Source organism: Scophthalmus maximus, chromosome 6 (assembly GCF_022379125.1).
Source record: "Scophthalmus maximus strain ysfricsl-2021 chromosome 6, ASM2237912v1, whole genome shotgun sequence".
NCBI lineage: Eukaryota > Metazoa > Chordata > Actinopteri > Pleuronectiformes > Scophthalmidae > Scophthalmus > Scophthalmus maximus.
In genome coordinates this window covers 17,987,501-18,009,191 of record NC_061520.1, presented here as the reverse complement: position 1 = coordinate 18,009,191, position 21,691 = coordinate 17,987,501, and the positions used below count along the sequence as shown (strand labels likewise).

The 21,691-nt window shown below is 46.2% G+C and overlaps 1 protein-coding gene across 1 annotated transcript in view; it reads right to left on the bottom strand.

The window, feature by feature from the left end:
• Nucleotides 1-430: 430 nt before the first annotated feature.
• The window catches only part of LOC118309095 (RNA-binding protein Musashi homolog 1-like), a 22,772-nt gene continuing 1,511 nt past the window's right edge, over nucleotides 431-21,691 (bottom strand). The window contains exons 3-14 of the mRNA XM_035630816.1: nucleotide 21,691; nucleotides 21,413-21,497; nucleotides 13,088-13,129; nucleotides 12,512-12,604; nucleotides 5,713-5,761; nucleotides 4,784-4,866; nucleotides 4,512-4,629; nucleotides 3,326-3,406; nucleotides 2,683-2,739; nucleotides 1,575-1,634; nucleotides 1,185-1,339; nucleotides 431-1,026 (exon numbers count right to left, since the gene is read on the bottom strand). The exon at nucleotide 21,691 is cut by the window's right edge and continues 81 nt beyond it. Of these exons, the coding sequence (XP_035486709.1) occupies nucleotides 985-1,026; nucleotides 1,185-1,339; nucleotides 1,575-1,634; nucleotides 2,683-2,739; nucleotides 3,326-3,406; nucleotides 4,512-4,629; nucleotides 4,784-4,866; nucleotides 5,713-5,761; nucleotides 12,512-12,604; nucleotides 13,088-13,129; nucleotides 21,413-21,497; nucleotide 21,691 (866 nt within the window). The 3' untranslated portion in view covers nucleotides 431-984. The remainder of the gene's footprint in view (nucleotides 1,027-1,184; nucleotides 1,340-1,574; nucleotides 1,635-2,682; nucleotides 2,740-3,325; nucleotides 3,407-4,511; nucleotides 4,630-4,783; nucleotides 4,867-5,712; nucleotides 5,762-12,511; nucleotides 12,605-13,087; nucleotides 13,130-21,412; nucleotides 21,498-21,690) is intronic.

Here is a 21,691-nt window from a genome sequence, read left to right as displayed (position 1 = left end):
TTATAACTGAACAAATATGCCAGACTAAACTCCCGGAGGCTCTCGACAGTTATTGTGACGGAGGGCGACGCTGGAGCGGACTGGCCAACGACGTACACATATACCATTATGTATACCGATAAAAGTAGTGAGATGACCACACAAAGTAGTAGATGACATCCTGCTGTTAATAACCCTTTTCATGCCAGCCGGTTCGTTTAAAACCCCACCCACCGCCCGACCCCCCACACCCACCCCAACTTCTATGTACAGTATCTTACAGGAAGACATAAAAACATTGCTTTAAAACCAATTACAGAATAAAATACCTTACAGATTATCATTATTATGTCAATATTAATAACAATATTACAAAGGTTTTGTTTTTAAAGACTACCAAAATATACATTTTAGTTTTTTGTTTTTTTTTCGTGTTTCCGTGAAGCTTGAGTTAAAAAAAAAAAAAAAAAAAAGACTGTTGGATTTGTTCTTCCTTTTGTGAAAAATGGTTTTCAGACAAAGAGCCATGTCACACGGCTTTTTCTCCCTCTGGCCACATCAGTAACAGCTTTCAACAATTTCATGATGAAACAACATATAACATTGAAATAAAATAATAATAATAATAATAATAATAATAAAAAACTCAATAGTCCTCTGTGTCTTTGTCAAAGACGACAAATATTTCCTCAGAGATTTTTTTTTCTTCGAGTTTTCTCTTCTCAGCTTCAAAAGAAAAGGATGAGAGTGGGTGGAGACTAGTTATTAGACTACATGAGGACAAAAGAGGAGAGACGGGGGACGTTATGTGGAAGTGAGATTAGTACAGCAAAAAACAAGAGTTCAGGATTTTTAAAAAGATATTCAGTCGGTGGGTGGAGCCACAGGGATGCCCGCTAGAGCCTGTGACCGGCCAATCAGGTTGTGCCATCAGTGGGCAGCCAGCATTGTGATTGGCTCATCAGCAGAGGAGAAGCCCTCCCATCTTCAGTGACCTGAGACTTCTCAGTGGTAGCCATTAGTGAACGCAGTAGCAATCAGTGGACCCTGAGGAGACACACACACACAAAGGCTGAGTACACTTTCTATTCACTCTGTGAAAACATAAGCGTATCCATGCATGTGTGTGTGTGTGTGTGTGTGTGTGTGTGTGTGTGTGTGTGTGTGTGTGTGTGTGAACGTTTGTGTGTATGTGTGTGACCTACCCCAAGACCATGGCCGAACCCTGTGCTAGGGGCGGGGCTAGCGGCGCTGATGTAGCTGCCGACTCCTGAATCCTGATTGGCTGCGGCATATAGGTCAGCCATTGGTCCAGGGCTGCTGGTGCCCAGGAAACCAGCTGTGCGTGAAGGGGTGGAGCCTAAAAGACCGAAGAGACAAGTCAGGCTTCTGGCTTTCTGCGCGCGCGCGCACACACACACACACACACACACAAACACACACACACACACACACACACACACACACCTAAAAATATTCTTTTATTTATCCAAGCAGGCTATGCTACCTGAGGCAAGCATACAAATATGCACAAGAAGACACGATTTGTCTCAGCATATTTCACACACACACAAAACACACACACACACACATACCTCTAACTACGGCTGCTGCAGCGGCTGCTGCCATTGGTCCATATGCAGTCAGGGGAATGGCTGAGGATTACACAAGACAAACCAAATTATTGCACAGACGACTCACAGTGGATCACTCTCATATCAAAACAAGTAACAATTTACAGCTCGGTACCGTCTGATTTAAATCCAACTGGTGGAGGGACTAAAATCCAAAAACCACCTGCACCGGTAATATGACATTAGACCATAGGCTCTTTAAATAAGTAACGACATAATGTTGCCGAGAAAAAACGATGACATTTCCGTGCAAAGATGAAAGTACAGCTTAGAGCCACTGGGTGGCGATGTAAAGACAGAGCTGCTGCTTCAGGGGCCATGTTCACAAAACATCCTGTTTACGTGGATAACTTTGCTCTAACAGTCATTTACAAAGCGGTGCAGCGTTTGTGGGATAAGTTCTGAGGCAGTTCTGAGGAGACCAAACTCTAAACTAAAACCTGATCACAATCAACAGATGCTGCAGATTTTGTGGGAAAGTATAACATAAAATTTACTTTTTTTAACATATACTTTTTAATGGCGGGTCAGTTTAGGGATTGAAACCGCTCATTAACAAATGAAGACAGGAACACCAGAGATGATCTTAGCTCATCTCATCTTACCACTCAAACCAAAAATGTGCTTTTCATAAAGTGTCGATAACTAATCACCGAAAGGAAAAATTAAGTAAAGCTGATTTCATGGCCATCAATCACCAACAATTGTTTGATGTATGATTTTTTTTTCAATTCTAATGAATTTTAAATTAATTTGTACTTTAAATCCAAAATCTTAAAAAAAGGTTTATTGTTATAGTAAACTATCATCACAAGAATACTCTCATGTCTGTCGTGACTATTTAAAATGAATCTAAAGAGCAAAAAGCTGCATTAGACCTGTGGATTCTAACTGATCCTTTGTCAGATCTACAGTATGCCTATTAAGATTCTCAGTCATCCAGGTTAACTGTATTAAGCAGCAGAAATGCCAAAAGAAGATTCATTTGACTTTCTGCTCCAAAATATCTTAGCGTTTTTTTTCTTTTCTTCTCTGCATGGGGCCCTTGGACGAGTGAGGAGCCACTGACCTGTCAGCTCAGGGGGGTGGGATGATGTCAGGAGGGGGGTCCTCTCTAAATGGAATTCTAGAAACAGAGAAGGTCAAGAGAGAGAGAGAGAAAGAGCACTTTGTAAGTACAGTCACCAGCCAGACTACAAAGCCACACACACACACACACACACACACACACACATAGATATGTAGACACAGTAGAACACTAACATGGAAGCACAAGAACAGACAGTTAGAAATCTGTGGTACGAAAGGGAAGGAAGGTCGGTGCAAAGGAAAAGGAGGGGCAACACGGCCACATGAAAGGGGCTTACATAAGAAACTAAAATAAACACGGAAGAATAAAAGAGGAAAACAGGCAAAAAATCACAAACCAAAGGGCGGAGATCAACATTTGACATTTGTAACGGACGGCGATATTTCATAGGAGGATAGTTTGAAAAGTGACAGGAAAAATTTGAATTATCGAACTCTTAAAATCTACAAGCAGCCAGAGACTGCTGATATAAAGACGATGTGAACAGTGTGTGTGTGTGTGTGTGTGTGTGTGTGTTAGTGTGTGTGTGTTCCATTCCCAGTCCTCCCAGCTGAATAAACTTTATATGCTGTAGCCTGTATCCTGCAGAGTGAAACAGGTGTGAGGTGTAAAACAGACTTACCTGGGAATTGATAAGTGTAGCCAGGAGCAATTCCGGAGTAACTGCGACTGGTGTAGGTCGTAGTCTGAAAACCTGGGTAGCCTGTTAGAAGAGACGCAAAATCGTCCGTTCTGTCAACTCGGCTTTCGTAACTTTATGATGTTTTTAAAAGATTGAGCTGCCGCTAAACACAAATGCATCACATTCTGTGATTGGCGACAGCAGGCAACCACTTTTACCTGACAAAGTATTAGAGCCTAAGCAGGTATTGATTTTCAAAATAAAATACAGTGTGAGTGAGTCAATACAGCTTGTACCTCAGGTGCTGCAGATTTTTAGCTAACCAGTCTCTTATCAGCATGGTATATACAGTATCTGAGGCACGCCATGTCACAAACTCATTAATATTGAATGCAGATTTTACCAGGTCCTAACAAAAACTAAATCAGCAAACATAGATATTAGTATTGACTGGTTGGTATTTTGCTGTACGGGTTCTTTCTTTCTTTTCTGTTTTTTTTTTTTATAAGATAACTGGGAGTTTAAAATGAATGAATCTGGAGCAACTCACCTAAATGGAACATGTGATTATTAAGGCGTCTATATTATTATTATAACATGTCTTCTCTGTATTCCTTTCTAGGGGTGGTTCACCAAAGACTATTCACTGACAAACGACACCTGATGTGATCCACATCTGTAGCCCTTAGTGAGAAAAATGGGGACGATGCGATCTCAACTGTCCATTAGAGGGAGCCAAATGGCTACAGATGACACGAGGGTAACGCTTTCTCTTAAATCCTCTTTTCCAAGTGATATTTTCACTCCAGTGTGCAGAAGTGTATCGACCTTCAGTCCGTGACCTCTAAATTTTTCATTCATCTTTGCTTTGTTCGCGGGAAATGAGCATATGAGAATCAGCTCAGGGAATCAAGGCTTTGCAGGTTTAAATATTTATTTTTCCCAAGCAATCATTCAAACTCTTCAATTACACATGTGAGGATACTCATTTCGACGGTTAAACCCAGTGATACTTACTACCCATCTTTTGATATCACAAAAGAGATATTTGATAAAACTGAATAGTGTTGCATTAAGCTTCTGCTTTACACAACAACATAATGGATGAAACTTCTCAATGAGTGGTATTATATATATGTAAATAGGCCGTACTTATGATTTTAATACTCGCATATTTGGATCTTACCCAGCATGCCGATGCCCAGCATGAAGGCGTCCATCCCGTAAGGCATCACTCTGGAGCGGCCTCTGGCTGAGCCTGTCGGCGTCATCACCTCCTTGGGCTGGGCCTTCTTACATTCCACCTGAAATACAGGACACAAATGTTTATTTAATGTTCAAGATTTACAAATTCCTAATTTCACAACATTTCTTGTTCCACTGAATAAATCATGCTCAATGTTTTCTGATCGTTTAAATTACAATATGAGAATGAAAATGTTGATGAGATGTATGTACCATTTTGTTGTTGATCTCGTGGAAGTGGATCTCACACACTTTCTCCACCACGTCCTCACTCTCAAAGGTGACGAAGCCAAAGCCTGGAAGAAACACACACAGGCTTATTGCAGCCCTCGGCCTCTCTGATGGGACATGTTTGCGACGTCCTGGGGCTTGTTACGAAGGCAAACACTTTGCAGCTGAGACCCCGCGACCCCAGATCGCAGCAATTATACTGAGAATAAAATGTTGTGAAAGCGTTTCCTTTAGACGACTTCTCTGCTAAGCGTAAGAACAGTGTGCCATTAACGTACAGTCCTGAATATGAGTAGCTTAGTAAAAACTGTTTGGAGAAATGACATCAAATCTTGTGGGGGGAGACTGTAAAGGGCGATTATGTGCATACGTAATTAACAATTGACAAGGGGCCGTAAATCCACTCCTCCGCCTCGTCCTCCTCCTCTCCCTCCACTACCAGCCATTCCTAACACGAGCGGCTGACGACACCAGCGTCCGCATCGCTCTGTCAATCAGGCGTCGGCACGGCGGAGGAGCGGGGGGACGGGGTGAGGTTCACCAAGAGCCGAGTTCCTCTAGCTCCGCGCCCTCCCGGTTTTCCCCTCCGCCGCTTTCCTCACTTCTCACGTCTCATTAAGTGACGCCCTCGCCTGTAAGCATCCTGAACCTGCACTGCGACCCTCAGCGGGCACTTGCTCTTCTGGCTCGCAGGGAGAGGACAGAGATAAATGAACCGAGGGGCGGGCCAGAGAAGAGGAAAGACAAAAGAATGGGAATTGAGAAATATTCGGCTACTTTGGTGGAGCCTCACCTACCGAGTCTCATCACGCCGTTTCTCTTTTCATTTATGTGAACCTGTGTCTGGGTGTCTCGCTCAGCTCGCCCAACACGTCTTGACATAGTGTTCGACTGTAACTCTCCGTACATACCTCTGTGTCTGTTGGTTGTTTTGTCGAACATGAGCATGGCATCATCGACCTGTGAGAACAAAGCAAAGAATAGATGAGCAACGACATAGTAACACACACTAACACACACACAGAGACACACACACCATTACACAGCATGGGGTGCCATTGTCCCTTTTCAGCATTGGAGTAAGAGGGGAAAGCAGATGGAGAGGGTGGAGGAGAGAGAGAGGGAGGGGTGACAGGTGACAAAGGAGAAAAAGAAAAAGAGAGATTGAGGAGCAGAGAGGGGAAGAGAGCGATGGGGAAATGAGGAGGAGCTGTATAAAAATAAAATGAAATACAATCTATCATCGTGAAAAAGAGAAGAGTGAACGTTCCCCGTTCAGGAGACGCCGGAGAAAACTCTTTCCCACTCTTTGCTCTGTCTCTGTCTTTCTCCCTCTTTTTTTCCCCTTTTCATTTGTTCACCCTCGCCGTCTTTCTTTCCCTCCCTGCAAAGTTTACTATTCCCATGGAGACCCTGTAAAGAATTTCAATTAGAAGAACTTACCCCCCCCAAACCCAAACTCATTTCAATGAATAGAATGGAGTGAAAAGAGAGGAAAGGAGAGTAAGAGAAAGCATGTGACAGAGAAAGAGAAAAGGGGAAACGGTGATGAATAACGGGGGTGGTAAAAAAGGTGGAAGGTAAAGTTTTGATAGAGGACAGAAAATCTCTCTGTGAACATTTTTTTCGATCAGAGGACAAAGTGAACTGGGCTCTTTTTGTTAACATGCTCTCCTTTATTCTCCTTCTCCCTCCACTTTCCTTTCTACACTCACTCCACTGCCCTATTCATTTTCCTTCTCCTCTCCACCCCCCCCCCCCCCCCCCCCCCCTCTCTCTCCTCCCTCCCTCCTCCCTCCCTTGTCCTTCACTGGCAGGAAAGTTTAGCAGCTTTTGCTCCAGCTCTGACGGCAGGAGGAGAGAGAGAGAGACAGAGAGACAGGGACGCCAAGGCCGGGATCGCTGCAGAAATAACTTTTGTGTTTTCTGTTAACCCGGGACAGCACTCACAGAAATCTACAAGCCGGCCTTAATACAGTTTATATCACATGGAGACACACGCGGAGTATGACTGCATTGCTATTTTCATTAGGCAGCAAACACTGAAACTCAAACCAGTGTAACACGAGTGGCACAGAGGCCACTGGATGACCAGAGCAGTCTGATTTCTAACCTTTAGCTCGGATGAAAAGCACGCACACACCCCCACACACACACATCCACACGCATGCACACACACCCCCACACACACACCCCCACACACACACATCCACACGCATGCACACACACCCCCACACACACACATCCACACGCATGCACACACATCCACACACACACACGCACACACACACACATCCACACGCATGCACACACACGCACACACATCCACACGCACGCACACACACACATTCACGCACGCACGCAAGCACACACACACATTCACGCACACACACACACCTTCCGAGATTGAGATTACGCTTGTGCATGTGCAAAGGGAAAAAGTAATTTTTTTTTCCAAATGATGAATATGGAGAGGATCAAGGTTGCTTCTACAGCCCTCCTGACCCTTTTAACTCTCAATGTATAGCTTAGGCACACACACACACACACACACACACACACACACACACACACACACACACACGCACACACACACACACACACAGGCACACACACACACACCCCCTCCTCTGTCTGTCCTTCATTCAGTTTTAACCCCCCCCTCCCTCCTCATGCCTTCCACCCTTCCGGTCGTCCAAACTCAATGACACAGCAGAGAGCCGGGGAGCAGGACAGTGGGCAGACAGCTGCGAGCCAACATGTTATCATAGGACTAGCCCTCCCGGTAGCATTTGCAGCATCTATTCTGGAAGGATGGCTAGAACGGACGGTGCCAGGGGCTTTGAGCTGTTTGCCAGCCCAGAAAATATTATATGCCGTGAAGTCGAGCTAATACGGTCAGTCTAATTGTCTTCCATGAGAACGCAGCGCCGACGTGTGCGAGCTTACGATGTGGTCGAACACCAGTCCACCTCGGCCTTGCCAGAGCCAACGAGGAGACGCTCTCCAGTGTCCACGCCCCCCGGGGTGCTGTAAGACAATCTGATTGGATAGCGGCAGGGGGTCCGTGATGACTGCCCAGCGTGCGCGCGGAGAGTGGAGGGGAAAAGAGTTACGGTCACGCCCCCGTGAAGTTCTGTCTTTCTCAGGTGTGGCGACGCGAGGGCGAACTGAGCAGCAAAACAGGTTTCAGTGAAGCATACAGCTCTCGTCTGAAGAACAAGCGTTTGCTGGCGAGTCCAGTTCACTTTCCTCCAAGATTATGAAAGGTGGCATTCACATCCCCCCCCCCCTTGCTGTCTCCTCACATCTCCCTCTTTTATTCTCTCTCTCTCTCTGCGGCCACCTCTCTCTCTCTAAACAGGCCAGCAGACAAAGTGTTCAGTCAAGCCTCCTAATCGCCAGCTCACATGGGTGAGCGGAGTCCTAACTTTTCCCGTCTGTCCTGTCCACATGCGGCACTTTTCATCTCGTCCACTTCTTCCGTTCGCTTGCTGCTGAAACACATTCTCTCTTTTCTTCTTTTTTACTTTTAAAATAGTTTGGGGTTGGGGGGGGGGGGGGGGGGGGGGGGGGGGGGGGGGTCGGTTAATGGTATTTTTGTCATGTAAGGTACTTTCAGGAATGCAGCACACAGAGGCAGGATAAAAGGCAAAAAAAACCTGGAATTTAATAATTGACTGTGGGACCGAAAAATGCCTGAAAAAAAAATGGCCACACTTTCCGCCTGATATCCAGTGTACAAGACGTTGCTCTGGTCCACACAGGGCTCTGCATTCAGCGTTGGCAGAAGGACGGGAGGTGCTTTCCCCTTCAGCTCTCCACCAGGTTGAGAAGGATCACAAGACCCTCATCTCAGGATTCAGACTCACTTCCCAGACAAACATGGCCGCTGTGGTCTCGCTGGTCCGGGGGACGTTCAGCAACAGCAGCTCAGACTCGTTCAGTAAACACACGTGCCTGCGACTCCTCGCTCTGGTCCAAAACACCTGATGTGTGTCGACCAACCAGGCCGCCGTGTCCGTCCAGCCTAATGAAGTTTGCGCAAGTGTGCTTTCAGAAGTACACTTAAAGAAAATAAATAGTCGTCGTCAGCACGCATCAAAGAGTTGCGGAAAATGCATAGTGCATTCTGTGTTTTCCTTTTGCGAGGCGGTGCCACGGTATGAAAACAAACAGGGCACGGAGTCCTACTCCATCCCGACCTGCACCTTGTAACCAGGCTCGGATAATAAACAAGAAATACCTCCTGCTCAGCAGGAATGCACTGTGGGATTGGAACTGTCCATGACACAGCTTTGGTCTCACGTGTCCAAACAGTCCAAACATCCCCCTCATCCTGCGGAGGGAATGTTGTCTCAGATACGAGCGTCCGCGATCACCGGGGGAGAAACTGATTCGGCCACTTTTGACTACACACGCACAGGAAACCCGACGCATGTCCCAACATCCACCTGACAATGGGCGCGATGGTCACGCGCGTCGACCCGAGGCCCGAAATCAGAGGACATTATTTGAATCTGCATCAGCACCTGCAATATGGAAATAAGCCCCAAACATGAGACGGAGGCCACCTGGGAGAGAAACACGGGCAGACACGAGGCAGAGCCCGCGGCGGGCTGTTCATTTTCTTCCAAACCATTAGGCCACATCCTGAAGCAGCGTTCGCTTTCGAACAGTCCTGCTCACCAACAGCAGCAGCACAACCACACACACACACTTGAAGTTTGTGACAAGTGGATCAGCAAGTGTCTGGCTGAATCTGGACACACGGCCGCACCTTCAAACTGCCTCACGCCCTTCTTTCCATTCATGCAAATACACACTTCTCTCGCATTTTTTAGAGGAAACAAAAAAAAAAACACACACACACTCACACAAACACACACACAGGGTTACAGCAGGACAATGGGCGAAAGCAGGTCACCACGGCAACAAGCTGAGAGGGAAGGGAGCAGGGTTTGTGTCTGTACGGGACGGGAGGGGAGTTTGTGTCTGAGGTACAGATTTGGGATAAGGTGGAGGAGCGGGGGGGGGGGCTGTTACAGGAGCAGCTGTTGCATGTGATTAGTTAATACACAGCCTGAAGCTGAAACACAGTCCCGAACCCCCTCACAGTGAAGTTAGCTAAAGAGTAACCAAACCTTTCCAGCGCGGTGGACACGTTCACACGTTGATGGCCCATCAGATTGGTGGTTTCCCCCTTTTTCCGCGGCCACTTTTCCTCCTCACTATCTCAACATTCCTGCTTTTCTCTGCCCTTCAACCCTTCCCGAGTTCCCCTCCCTCTCTCTCCATGGGGGGGCTGCTTCTTCCCTTTCAGCCCCCCGCCATCTTCCTCTTCTCTCTTCCCCACCTCTCGCTGCTTTTGCTCTTCCTCCCCTCTCCCCGGCCACTCATCTGTCTCCACAGCGTGAGTTCGCCTTTCACCGCGTCTCGGTCGAAGCGGCCGAGCAGGACAACCGGAGACCCTCAAAAAACACCAAGATGTGATCGAGGGGGGGGGGGGGGGGGAGAGAGAGAGCAAAAACAGCGAACAAAAGAGATAAACTAACAAGCCGACTGATGCTGTAGCTGGCAGTGCAGACCGTCTATGACCACACAGCTTCTTTCTCTTTCTTTCTTTTATTTTCAGTTCTTTCAGTCTTGTCTTTCACTTTCAGCATCTGGTCTTTTTCTCACCACCTTTCCTGTGAAACCGACCGGGCCCATTTTCTACCTTTTGTGGTGCACTGGCTCGAATGAAGGGGGGAGATCGACACAAAAACAAAACGTGTCAAAAAAAGAAGAAGAAGAAAATCGCTTCTGAGTAAATTTTGTGAATGTGCAGAAGGAAGACAGGCAAAAGACGAACGTATAATTCATCAAAGGTCCATTAGAGCAGTGATCCTTAACCAGAGCTGCTTGTTCTCCAGTGGAGGCATCTGCGGTTTGCCGGCGCGTAGGCGGAGCGATTGTGGAGTAACACAGCTAATTTGTTGAAATAGGAATTTTGATGTGATTAAGTGTGTCGTCACACACACACACACACACACACACACACACACACACACACACACACACACACACACACACACACACACACACACACACACACACACACACACACACACACACACACACACACACACACACACACACACACACACACACACACACACACACACAGTCAGGTAAAACATCAGTTGTTGAGTTGTGACTGTGTGTGTGTGTGTATGTGTGTGTGTGTGTGTGTGTGTGTGTGTATGTTTGTGTGTAGAACAGTTACCAAGCTCACGAGTACGCAAAGGGAAACTGTTAAGAGAGTGATAAGCCGCGGGAACAGTGAGCTAATGGATGAATAATAATAATGGGCAGAATCAGCTAAAGGGAGAAGGTTCAAATAAAATCTATTTATTTACTCATCTAAAAGCAATATTAGCTAGATGCTAAATTGGGTACAAAGCATCTCTTCTCTCTGTGCTGTCAATCTATTTTGTAAAATTTTATAAACTAAACCAAATGCATAAAACAGTTGTCGGAACGTAAGGGAAAACAGCTGAAATTGCTCATGGATAAAAGAATGAATTTGCTAATATGAATAGATCAACAGCTGGTATCCTAAGAGGAACGACCGCGGGGGAACAGCAGGGGACGTCTGTCCGTGACTGACAGATGCTGACCGGGTGGTGAAGTGAAAGTTTCCCATTATTTGTCTTTTATAACCTATAGCAAGGTAATAAAATACTAATCAGGTGCATCGCATCTCAAGGAGCGGGAGAGTATGAAAAGTTTAATTTCATCCGCTGCTCCTCTCCCCTGCTCATTCTTTGAATGCAAACCTGATGATGATGATGATGATGGAGCGGACAATTAATCAATAAATCGATCCGTTGCAATTACTTTGTTTATTATGAAGGATGGTGCAATACACGGACAACTATGATAAACTACAGCAGGCTGTGCAGGCACAACAACTGGCGAGTGAAACGTCCACGATCAGTCTTTATTAATTCAAATTGTGGCTGTGGAGAAATGAGTCAGAATGTTTAATCTGCTGTTACTCCATCTGTCCATCTCTGCACCTGTCTGTGTCACTGCCTGTGGTGCTGTACACCATCTACTTTGCATTTGAATAGGCCTTGTATAGTGTTGTACCACTGTGTCTATTTATTTTATATATATATTTATCATTTAGTTTGGTTACACCAGTGTCAGGAAGATGTGGTGCTGAGACAGTGCACCTAACCCTCCACGTCTACATTTCAACGCGAGTAGCAGCCTGTTTTCGGGAATATGAAACAACCTCGCAAGGATGCTCTGCCTCCCCTGTGCTGAGAGTCTAACTCCGCCCTCCGCTTACCTAAATGTAAGGATAAGTATGAAGTATTTATCTAACATTAATATATAAATGAGTTGGCAACAGTAATGGATAAACACTTGAACTAGTTAGCAAATGGATAAATAATTTAAATAGCTTAAAGTAATGGCAAGATGGTTTAAAAGTTCAGCTTTTGTCATTTCAAGTGGACGATGAATGAATGTTATGTTACGAAAATTCTGTCATCATTTAATCCACTTTAAATATCTTTGTGAAAATCGTGTTTGAGGGGGAACATTGAGGTTCAGACAAGCAAAAAGGGTTGAGAACCACTGGGTTAGAGAATCTGAAGGACAGGAGCTCGTCACCGGGCGGCTGCAAATAGATGCCAGATTTGTGTATGGTTTTACCTTTCCAAACTGGTCGAAGTATTGCTTCACGTCTTCAATGGTGGTATTGACTGACAGGCCTCCGACAAAGATCTTCTTTGTCCTGGTCACCAGCTAGCAACCGAGAAGAAGGAGAAGAAGAAGGCATCGTTTACCACTAATCACGTTAGGCAGGGGGTAAGATGGCTGTGATAAAGAGACTTAGCGTTTGTTTGTGTTTATCTAATCTCAGAGGTTTCTGAAAGCTCTTCTGAGCATTCGAGCTAATTCAGCTCAGTGTGTGTCTGTCAGTGTGTTACAGCTAGGAGGTGTGCTTGTGTGTGTGTGTGTGTGTGTGTGTGTGTGTGTGTGTGTGTGTGTGTGTGGCTGGTGAGCACCGTGTGTGTGGGTGCGTGCGTGTGAGAAGTTGGCGGGCTGAGGGTGGTTGGTAAGGTCAGGGTACGGGGTCACGGGGTCAGCCTGAACAAGTGGATTGCCGCTCCCTTTTGGTCACATGCCTGTCACTAATCCCAGCCAACCAGGGCTGAGTGATCAGGGGTGACACATGACATCATCACTACTCCGCCTCGCCATTAACCCCTTCCTGGGCGCACTCACCTTAGGCTGGGCCCGACGGGGGAACGCCACCTTTGGGTCGATCTGCAGGGGCGAGAAGAGGTGGGACAATGTCAAAAAAATGCTCAAAAGTAGTGAAAAGCATTATTGTTATGACGTACGTATTTCAAGAGGCCCTGTAGTGAGTTTGTTTGCCGTTAATTATGAGGGATGAACTGTGATGATTGTGGGAGTACAGCACTACTAAACCGTTACCTGCTATATATTGACCTTTGCTTTAATTCCTAACTGTTTGAAAAGCAAAGAGCCCAGCCGTGTATTTGTAAAAAGAATAAATGCAAAATCAAACTTTTTTCCCTCCCAAAGTACCTAAGTAATTCCTTTTCTTTCTCTTTCTGTCTCACATTCTGTAGAAAAGTATTCAAGTCGTAACCCCTGCCTCTTACACAAACTGGTCTTGGCTTGCACATTTTCATTGGGTGACAAAAATATTACATTAAAGACATAAATTTTACGGGCAGTGCAATAATATACTGTTTAGTTTGCCAAAAAGTCATTCATAGACCAAGAAATGTTCAATATGTTATCTACGTGTTACTTATGTTTGTTTGGGGTCATTAGAGACTAATAGGTCCCATAAAATTCTAACTCCCCCTGTTTTTCAAACCACAGGAATCCAATTAGAATTATTGCAGATTCGGGAGCAGTGGTGCTGTATTAAAAGAACTGTCAACATCGATCACCGACATGGAGCAAAATCCAATGTACTCAACCATGAATTAAAGTTACATTCAGATCTCCGAGATCCCGCACACGAGAATTGGGGACTTGGGGAAAATGTCACCAGTTCTAAATAAAATAAATTCTCATGTCTTTTTTTTCTCCCCTTCTTAAGCCTGAGATCTCCAGGACGGCAAAAGAATGTTGAAGTTTAAAAAAAAGGGTTAAACTGAAGTACTTTCCGCGTCCTCCCTGAGACTTGGAGGAACACACTGCTTGAGTTTCTCTAACAAAGACACCAAATCTCTGCCTGCTCTGGATATGTTAGTAGCTCATCCTGTTGCTGGTGCAAAGTCCTGAATTATCCCACTGTTAACAAACCAGAAGTGGTTATTACACCGAGCCTCTAAGTCTGAACCATGTGGAGGCCTGCAGGTCCAGAAATAGAACGTATGCAAATCTGCAAGTATGTATAGTAGACCCTTGTTTATGCGAGTCCCCGAAAAATCCAAACACACCGGGCAAACAAACAGGCTAAAGGAACCAAACGCGCGGTGAGAAGTGAATACGCACATTCTCTGAATTGTCTGTTGAGATACGACTCAATGTATTTAAGCAAACTAGACAGTCAAAAATCAGATATGAACAGTTTAATATTCTGAATATAATTCAGATGGAGATGTATTTATTTTGTCACATCTCACAAATCCAGACAGCCCCTCCATTTTGGATGAGGCAGATTTGACTGTATCCGTATTCCTGCTCGGAGGAACGTCTCAGCAGTGGCCAAGGTTACAGATAAAATTAGACGCAAATGAGTTTTGAATGAGTTGGCCTTTAATAACGCTAAATATGTAAAGCCTGGCCTGGCATTTCAAATTTGTGTGGAATCTGGTGTTATTCTCACCCGAGCCAACGAGAGAGAAATGATTTCAGGTCACAGGACCTTGTCGTGTATTATGGTCTTAGACTTCCATCTTTGTTCTAATAATTGGATGTGTGAAGCAAAACCCCTTGTGTCTCACACAGCCGCCGACAGACGTATTGAATTGATATTGGCAACTAAAAGGACCCAATCAAAGTGTCCAGGAATGAGCACTTGTGATGTGAACAACGTTCAAAATTCAAAGGCGTCCATTGATTCAATATCCAAAAAAATCCTTTCATCTCTTTCTCATTAAAATCGCCTGCGTCTGATGAGACATCTACCTATATCCACGGAGGACCTTTAAGTGCCACAGATTTACCACTGCTTCGAGGGCGCAACGCCGCGTGGCTTAGAAGCAGCTGCGGCGTCCTTGCAAAGGACGGCAGGAGGACTTTGCACCTTCAAGTGGGACACAAAGACGTGAAGAGCCGTGTCACCTCCAGCTGGTCTGAGCACAAAGACAACGGTGACAAGGACACGCAGAGCCACCGGTGACTATCGGCAACAGCCGCGCAACGGCAGAGTGCACTCACAATCAGTGGCGGCGCAGCGTTCCCTTACTGGATCTGTGCTTAATGGGCCAAATGTAACATGATATATGTGCGTCTTCATGCTGTACGGTCACCAGCGCGGTGACTTGTGTGCCACTTGGGTTTTTTTTTAACCTTCAAAATAAAAATCTAACAGATGAGGTGGCAAAACATACAATGTGCAGATGCGGCAGCTCCTGTCTACAACCGCTCTGCACGAGAAGCAGTCCACCTGTACTACTGGGGGGAAAGATATTGTACATTTATCTTAAGGCATAGACACGGCAAGAAGGCTACAGTACATTAGGGGGGGGAGGAGCTGCGGTGACCTCTGAAGCATAAGACAATGACAGAGCCACAGAGGAACCCTGCCGCACCGCGTCATCACTAAGCGTTGGATTGTGTTGCCCTCTCTTTTGCACATTTTATGGAGATAACAAAACCACCACACACCCTTGGCTTAACGAAGCAGTCCTTGGGAAATGCGGGGAAACGTGGCTGGCGTTTCTTGCCGACCTGAAGGCGCTGAGAGGTAGCAGCCTCCCGTGCTCAGGTCAGCCCACCTGCCTTCAGCCGTTTTAACAAGACTAGAGCACGGGAGCTGCCCTGGGGCGATTATGTGGCAGAGACACAGGCCAAGAGCTGAAAGTGACAGCGGTGAGGAACCAACTCAAACAACTGACACAAGGCTGCAGTCACGTAGCGATCGCCGCAGCAAATACAGTAATATATTCGGACCCAAAACATACATTTCGACAAACACAAACACTCAAGGGGCCATTTTCGCTAATTCAACATTAGGTGGTTTTGAAAATCAGCATAGAGTCAATGTGCATTTTGTAAGATCAATTCCCTCCTCGGTTCTGCTTGGAAACCACTGTTCTCACTTCACGCATTGGTCAGCAGTTTATGTAGAGTATATCATAACTGAATGGATATACATTGTGGCATACAGTATTATAAAATAACATTGAATAACTGTTTTCGGTTAAATGATTTGGCTTATTTAGTTAATTTAATACCTGACGAATGTAGAAGTGTAGAAGTAACAGTCTTTTTCAATACAACATCATCTAATGAGATAGACAAAACATTTAGCAGGTCTAGTGGCATGTAGTGTAATATTACCCACACATGTTGACAAAGCACCATTATATAACAGCTTCCGAATTATCAGAAGTTCTTCAAAACAGCCCCAAGTACAAAAGGTTACCAACTAGACTAGGTTAGGCCTAATGCAATATCTGTAGTAGTGCTACTACAGCTACGGTCATGCCATGCGGTTAAAAAAAAAATCATTCCACTTCAGCGAAGAAATAGAAAAACATCTAACGTAATTTCTACAACTGGCTGTGCTCAGAGAAAAGGCGATAATACAATGATAACTAAAGCATCTATCAGACTGGCAGATTAGCCTCGAGGAAGACAGGTCGGCCACAAAGCAAAAAGGCAGATGACTTAGCCAGGTCACCGTTTGCAACACTCAGAGATAGCTCTTCGGGGGGGGGCGCTTGACATTTGAGAAGTGGCTGTGCAAAAGTAACAGTCCCAAATCAGGACTGGTGAAAATGTAACTACTCCCGAATAATGGTACGGCCTGTCTAGGAGGACAAAAGTTGCTCCTCCCAGACAGACAAAGAAAAGTTATGACTGAGTGTTCACGAAATGGTCTGGCTTACATCCTGCTTCATGACATCCAACCTCCGCTCCATCTACGCAGCATAGTGACGGCAGAGCCTACGGTACGATTTTAGTGGTTTAGCTTTGAAAACTAAATCTACGACCCATAGTCACCTCACGTGGCCAAGCGCGTCCACCAGTGTTACAAACTGGAAAACACACACACACAAAAAAAAAAATGGAGTGTCAAAGATAGATAGAGGAGGTAAAATAGAAAGGAGAAAACGAGAAAAGAGCACAGGGAGAAAGAGGAGGCATTCATTTGGAAAACAGAGAGTCAGCCCATGAGAAAGTGGGCCTGTCCAGTGTAGCGGGGCAGCGGGGCCGTCCCAGCAGGCAGCCCCTCTGATTCCATTAATTAACAGGACAAAGAGTACAAAACAGATGGGCCCGTAGAGGAACTGGGGCTCCCGTGCTACCCCCACAGGCATGCATGCATACATACACACCCACAGAATGTAGCATAAACGTGAACCCCCACATATGTAAAATGACACATATACTGTACGTAATTATATGGGCAAGAATACACACCCACATCCCACCTCTTCCACACCACTGGCACCAAATGCATTTGCCATAATGTGTCAAATCACACGCACGCTCAGAGACATTGGCCAACCTGCCAAGACGTTCGTGCAACAAAATGGCACCCACGTTGATGGAAAAAAAGGCCCCACAGGCTGCCCCATTATGGCAATACAATCAATATCAGCTAAACAAAAAGCTATAAACAGAAGCGGAGACAAAAGGAGTTGGCATGTCAACGCATGTCAACGCACGCACACGCAGCGAGGGAGACTCGGTTTGGGCCCGGGCCAGCGGGGTCAATCTGCACAGCCGAACAATGGCACGGTAATTAGTTAACGAAGCCCACTAATGAGGACCCCCGACCCAAACCCGCCGCCACCCCGTAACCCCGGCGGGGCGCCCCGCCGCGGCGGCTGAGTGCGATGGCGGGCGCGCCGAGATTGTGCACATGCGAGCACGGCGAGGGCGCCCTGGTTCACAACCCCTCAGAGCAGGTCGAGCCTTCATCCCCAGATCTGAGGCCACGCATGGACCTCGGACGCCCAATCCAGTTTGCTTCCTTCAATCCGATTAGTTGCTTTTCAGATCCATACTAATTACAGCACAGGAGCCCGGGCCTCCCTCCCTCGCTCTCTCCCTCCATTCTCCTCCACCTTCTCCATCCCCCCTCTCCAGTTTTGTCCATGTCAGCATTAACAGCTAATCTCCAGCCAGGACCGAAGGAGCCGCTGCTAGCAACTAAACTCTCCACTAACCAGGTGTTAGACCAGCAGAGGCCGTGACAGCCGACGCTCGAAAAACTGTGCTGCCAACGGTCCACAGAGGCTGCTGCTGACATATGGCGTTACAGATGAAAGCAGCTATATTAGCATTGATGACGACTACTATACTGCCAAAGGGGCATTCTACTTCCAAAAAAAAAGGAGAAGAATCTGTGTATCACTTCTTTCGGACGTCCCCTTCAATAAATATATGCTTTCCTCCTAAGTAATGTTAGTTCAGCATTATATTTAATATTAGGGCACACTGCCCTTTAAAAGACACACGCACCAGCACTGAATAAAAAAGTCTTTCGTACGGCCTAGTGTCTACTACTGCTCTATGACAAAGGGCAAACGAGATGAATCATAACCGACAGAGTGTAAAATAACCAATCACTTATAAATACACCACAAATGTCTCAAATCCTGCCGCACTAATCCGAGCGAAGGACAAGTGGAAACATCTCAGGTCTCGTCCTTTCTTCCTTTCCCCGTAACCGGTTCCAGTAAAGTGTTTTTTTTTCTCAGAGCAGAGAAAACAAATAGCAGTTGTGCCCTTCTTCTCTGTCCAGAGAAACACAACGGCACACCACTGCCCCGGGGCCACACTCTGTCCTCACAGGAAATCTGACCTCCAACCAAAACAACAACCTCAACAGAGCTCACTCTGTAAACAAAAGAATGCCTCGCATTTGTTGTGTTTATATTTTCAGGCACACAGGTACGGTAATTATTATAATTAAAATAATCGGCACTTAGCCCCCCGTGTCTTTGATTTTCTCAGGGTGCATAAAACAATGCTGTTGTAACGGCACTGTAAATGTTTAATGCCACTTGTAAGCCGTGAAATGGACCTTGCACCAGTTAATATAGTTTACTTCTTTGCCCTGTTGCTCCGCTAAATCCCTTTTCATACACTTTCCTCGTCCCTCTCCTTCCTGCTTCAGGCATGGAACGTCTTTTCTCATGAACCGAAGGCTCGGCATAAAAAGGCACACGAAAAAAAAATCACAGCGTCGAGTCTTCTTCCTCATTCCATGGAGGAATGTCTTTCTCAAATCTCATGCTGATCAAACAGGACAGCGGAGGGAGGGAGGGTCCAGGTGAGATGCGGACACAAAGTGTGGAAATGAATAAATATAGAAAATAATTAAGTGCTGGAAGTGTTGCAGAGAAGTTGACACTGGTCCCAAAGAAGATATGCAAGTTATTAAAAAATATTGATTCCATCTCAGTCACAGAATTTGACCCACTGTTGATTCCCAGCTGCAGCAAGTTCTACCACCAAAAAGTTAACTCTTCAAAGGCTTTATTCATAATAATAATCCTTAGACAAAAATGGAAACCGGGCTGCCTAATCAAGCGGCTGCGGCCGGGAAAGAGCTGCTTCGCTGCAGCACAATATTCGGTGATTTTGCATCAGTTATATTTAACGTGGTGTCATTGAATTAGGCTTTACCTTATAAAAAACACAACCAAAAGTCATTATTGCCTTTATCTAAAGACTTCTGGCAAATCTCGGATTGGCAAACACACACATGAGGGGGGGGGGGAATCCCGCCCGGCTCTCATTGCCAAAGTGGAACGACAAAATGGCAACCATACCCTTGTTTTAAAATGCCTGGCGGTTGGATAAACGGTATGGCGTGCTCGCCACGCTCGGTGCAACCACAACAACCTGAGCAACCAACGCTGCACTTGAGTCATTAAAATTATTATTGTTTAGCCTTGTGTGGTGTTTTGGTTTGTAATAGGGCAACGCCTAACCCCACCAGGGGCCTGCCAAGCTGAGCCTCCCAAAGCCTCTGCCTCCAAACCAGTGCTCACATCTCACACACACACACACTCGCGCAAACACACACACACACACACACACACACACTGTCTGGCTCTCAAAGTCTCCAGCAGTACCTGGTTTTAAGAGGTAACATGACTCACTGGGTAACACTTCACAGTTGCACAGGACCACTTCAAAGACAACTGAAAACGCCGCGCGATTACCAGCAGCAACAGTCATTTGGTAATTTAACAAAAAAAAAATAATAAATTACAGCAACCGTGCAAAAGATCCATGAATCGCCACGCTCACAAACACACGGGCACTGGCTCCGTTTTGCACAGACAAACGAGTATAAAGGTCTGTCGTGACATAACATTGTCGTGTGTGTGTGTGTGTGTGTGTGTGTGAGAGCTCTGCAACCAACCAAGCCCAGTGTCTTGAGTTAATGCAAACTAACAGAGTTGTTATGGAGACATAAATCCCATCAGGCTGTGCAGTTACAGCAATGTCTCCTGTGGCTGGCATCACCCCCGGCAACAGGCCTGCTCCAACAAACTAACCACCTCTACCTCTCTCCACCCCTGGGCTCTGCTGACTTTCTGTGCAACCGATTTTCACTCTCGAATAATCCCATTGTTTGTGTGCATGTGTGTGTGTGTGTGTGTGTGTGTGTGTGGTTAGGAAAGGCCACAAGCTGACAAGGACACACCCAGCGCTCCCATTCCTCCAACCAATCTACATGACCAAGACAACAACATCCACACTTTCATAGATATTTAAATCCGAGTCTGCAGCTTTGGCTCTTGCCATACAGACCGCAGGGATTCACACGTGTTTCCAAGTCGATGCGCCGGAGGTACATGATGCAGCGAACCACAGGCCCGCTGTGTGCTCTGACCTCTTAACCGATTTGTTCCATTGAAACACATTTGTCAGTGGGGGGGGGGAATCACAGCGCGTTGTTCAGGCACGTCCTCAACAAACACCAGCCTCTACATTAATATTTTAAATCAACTCAAAACTCATCTGACATCAGATTGGGGAACCACCGCCACAACTCTTTTCTGAAAACTTTGTTTCCTCTTACGGTTGCCCGTTATATTCTCTCTTTAAGATGAAGAAACTTGTGAGCCCTCTGTATAAACCCTGTGAGGGTTTTGCAGGGGCTCCTACCCCATTCAGGTCCCCAGGTAACCATGGCAATGAAGACCAAGAAAGAACGCTTTCATGTTGGCGCCCTGAACTGGGATTTGGAGGGGGAAATGAGCAGGGGGGAGGAGGAGGAGGAGGGGGCTGCTCCGAAACGCACTCCTCAACTTTACAAGCCACAAGGTGGGGAGGCGAAATGCACCGGGGGGGGGGGGGGGGGGGGGGGGGGGGGGATCTGACTTGGAAAAGTTACACATGACAACTTTAGTGTCGCCATCCGGAACTCACCGTTTTGGAATCCAGCTCGTGTCTGTTTTGCGCCAAGACCTTTTCCACCCCGGCCTGTTCTGCGTACGTGACGAACCCGAAGCCCCTGGACAGGTACAACAAATAAATACAAAATAGAAAACAAGAGGGAGAAATTGAAGTGTTAAAAAAGAAAATCAACACGCAAACTCGCGGCAGCTTAAACAGTCTCATGTGGGGGGGGGGGGGGGGGGGGGGGCAAAATGAGAGCGTGAGGCATCCAGTGATAGGACGGCGGAGCGCACACGCCTCCTTCTTACC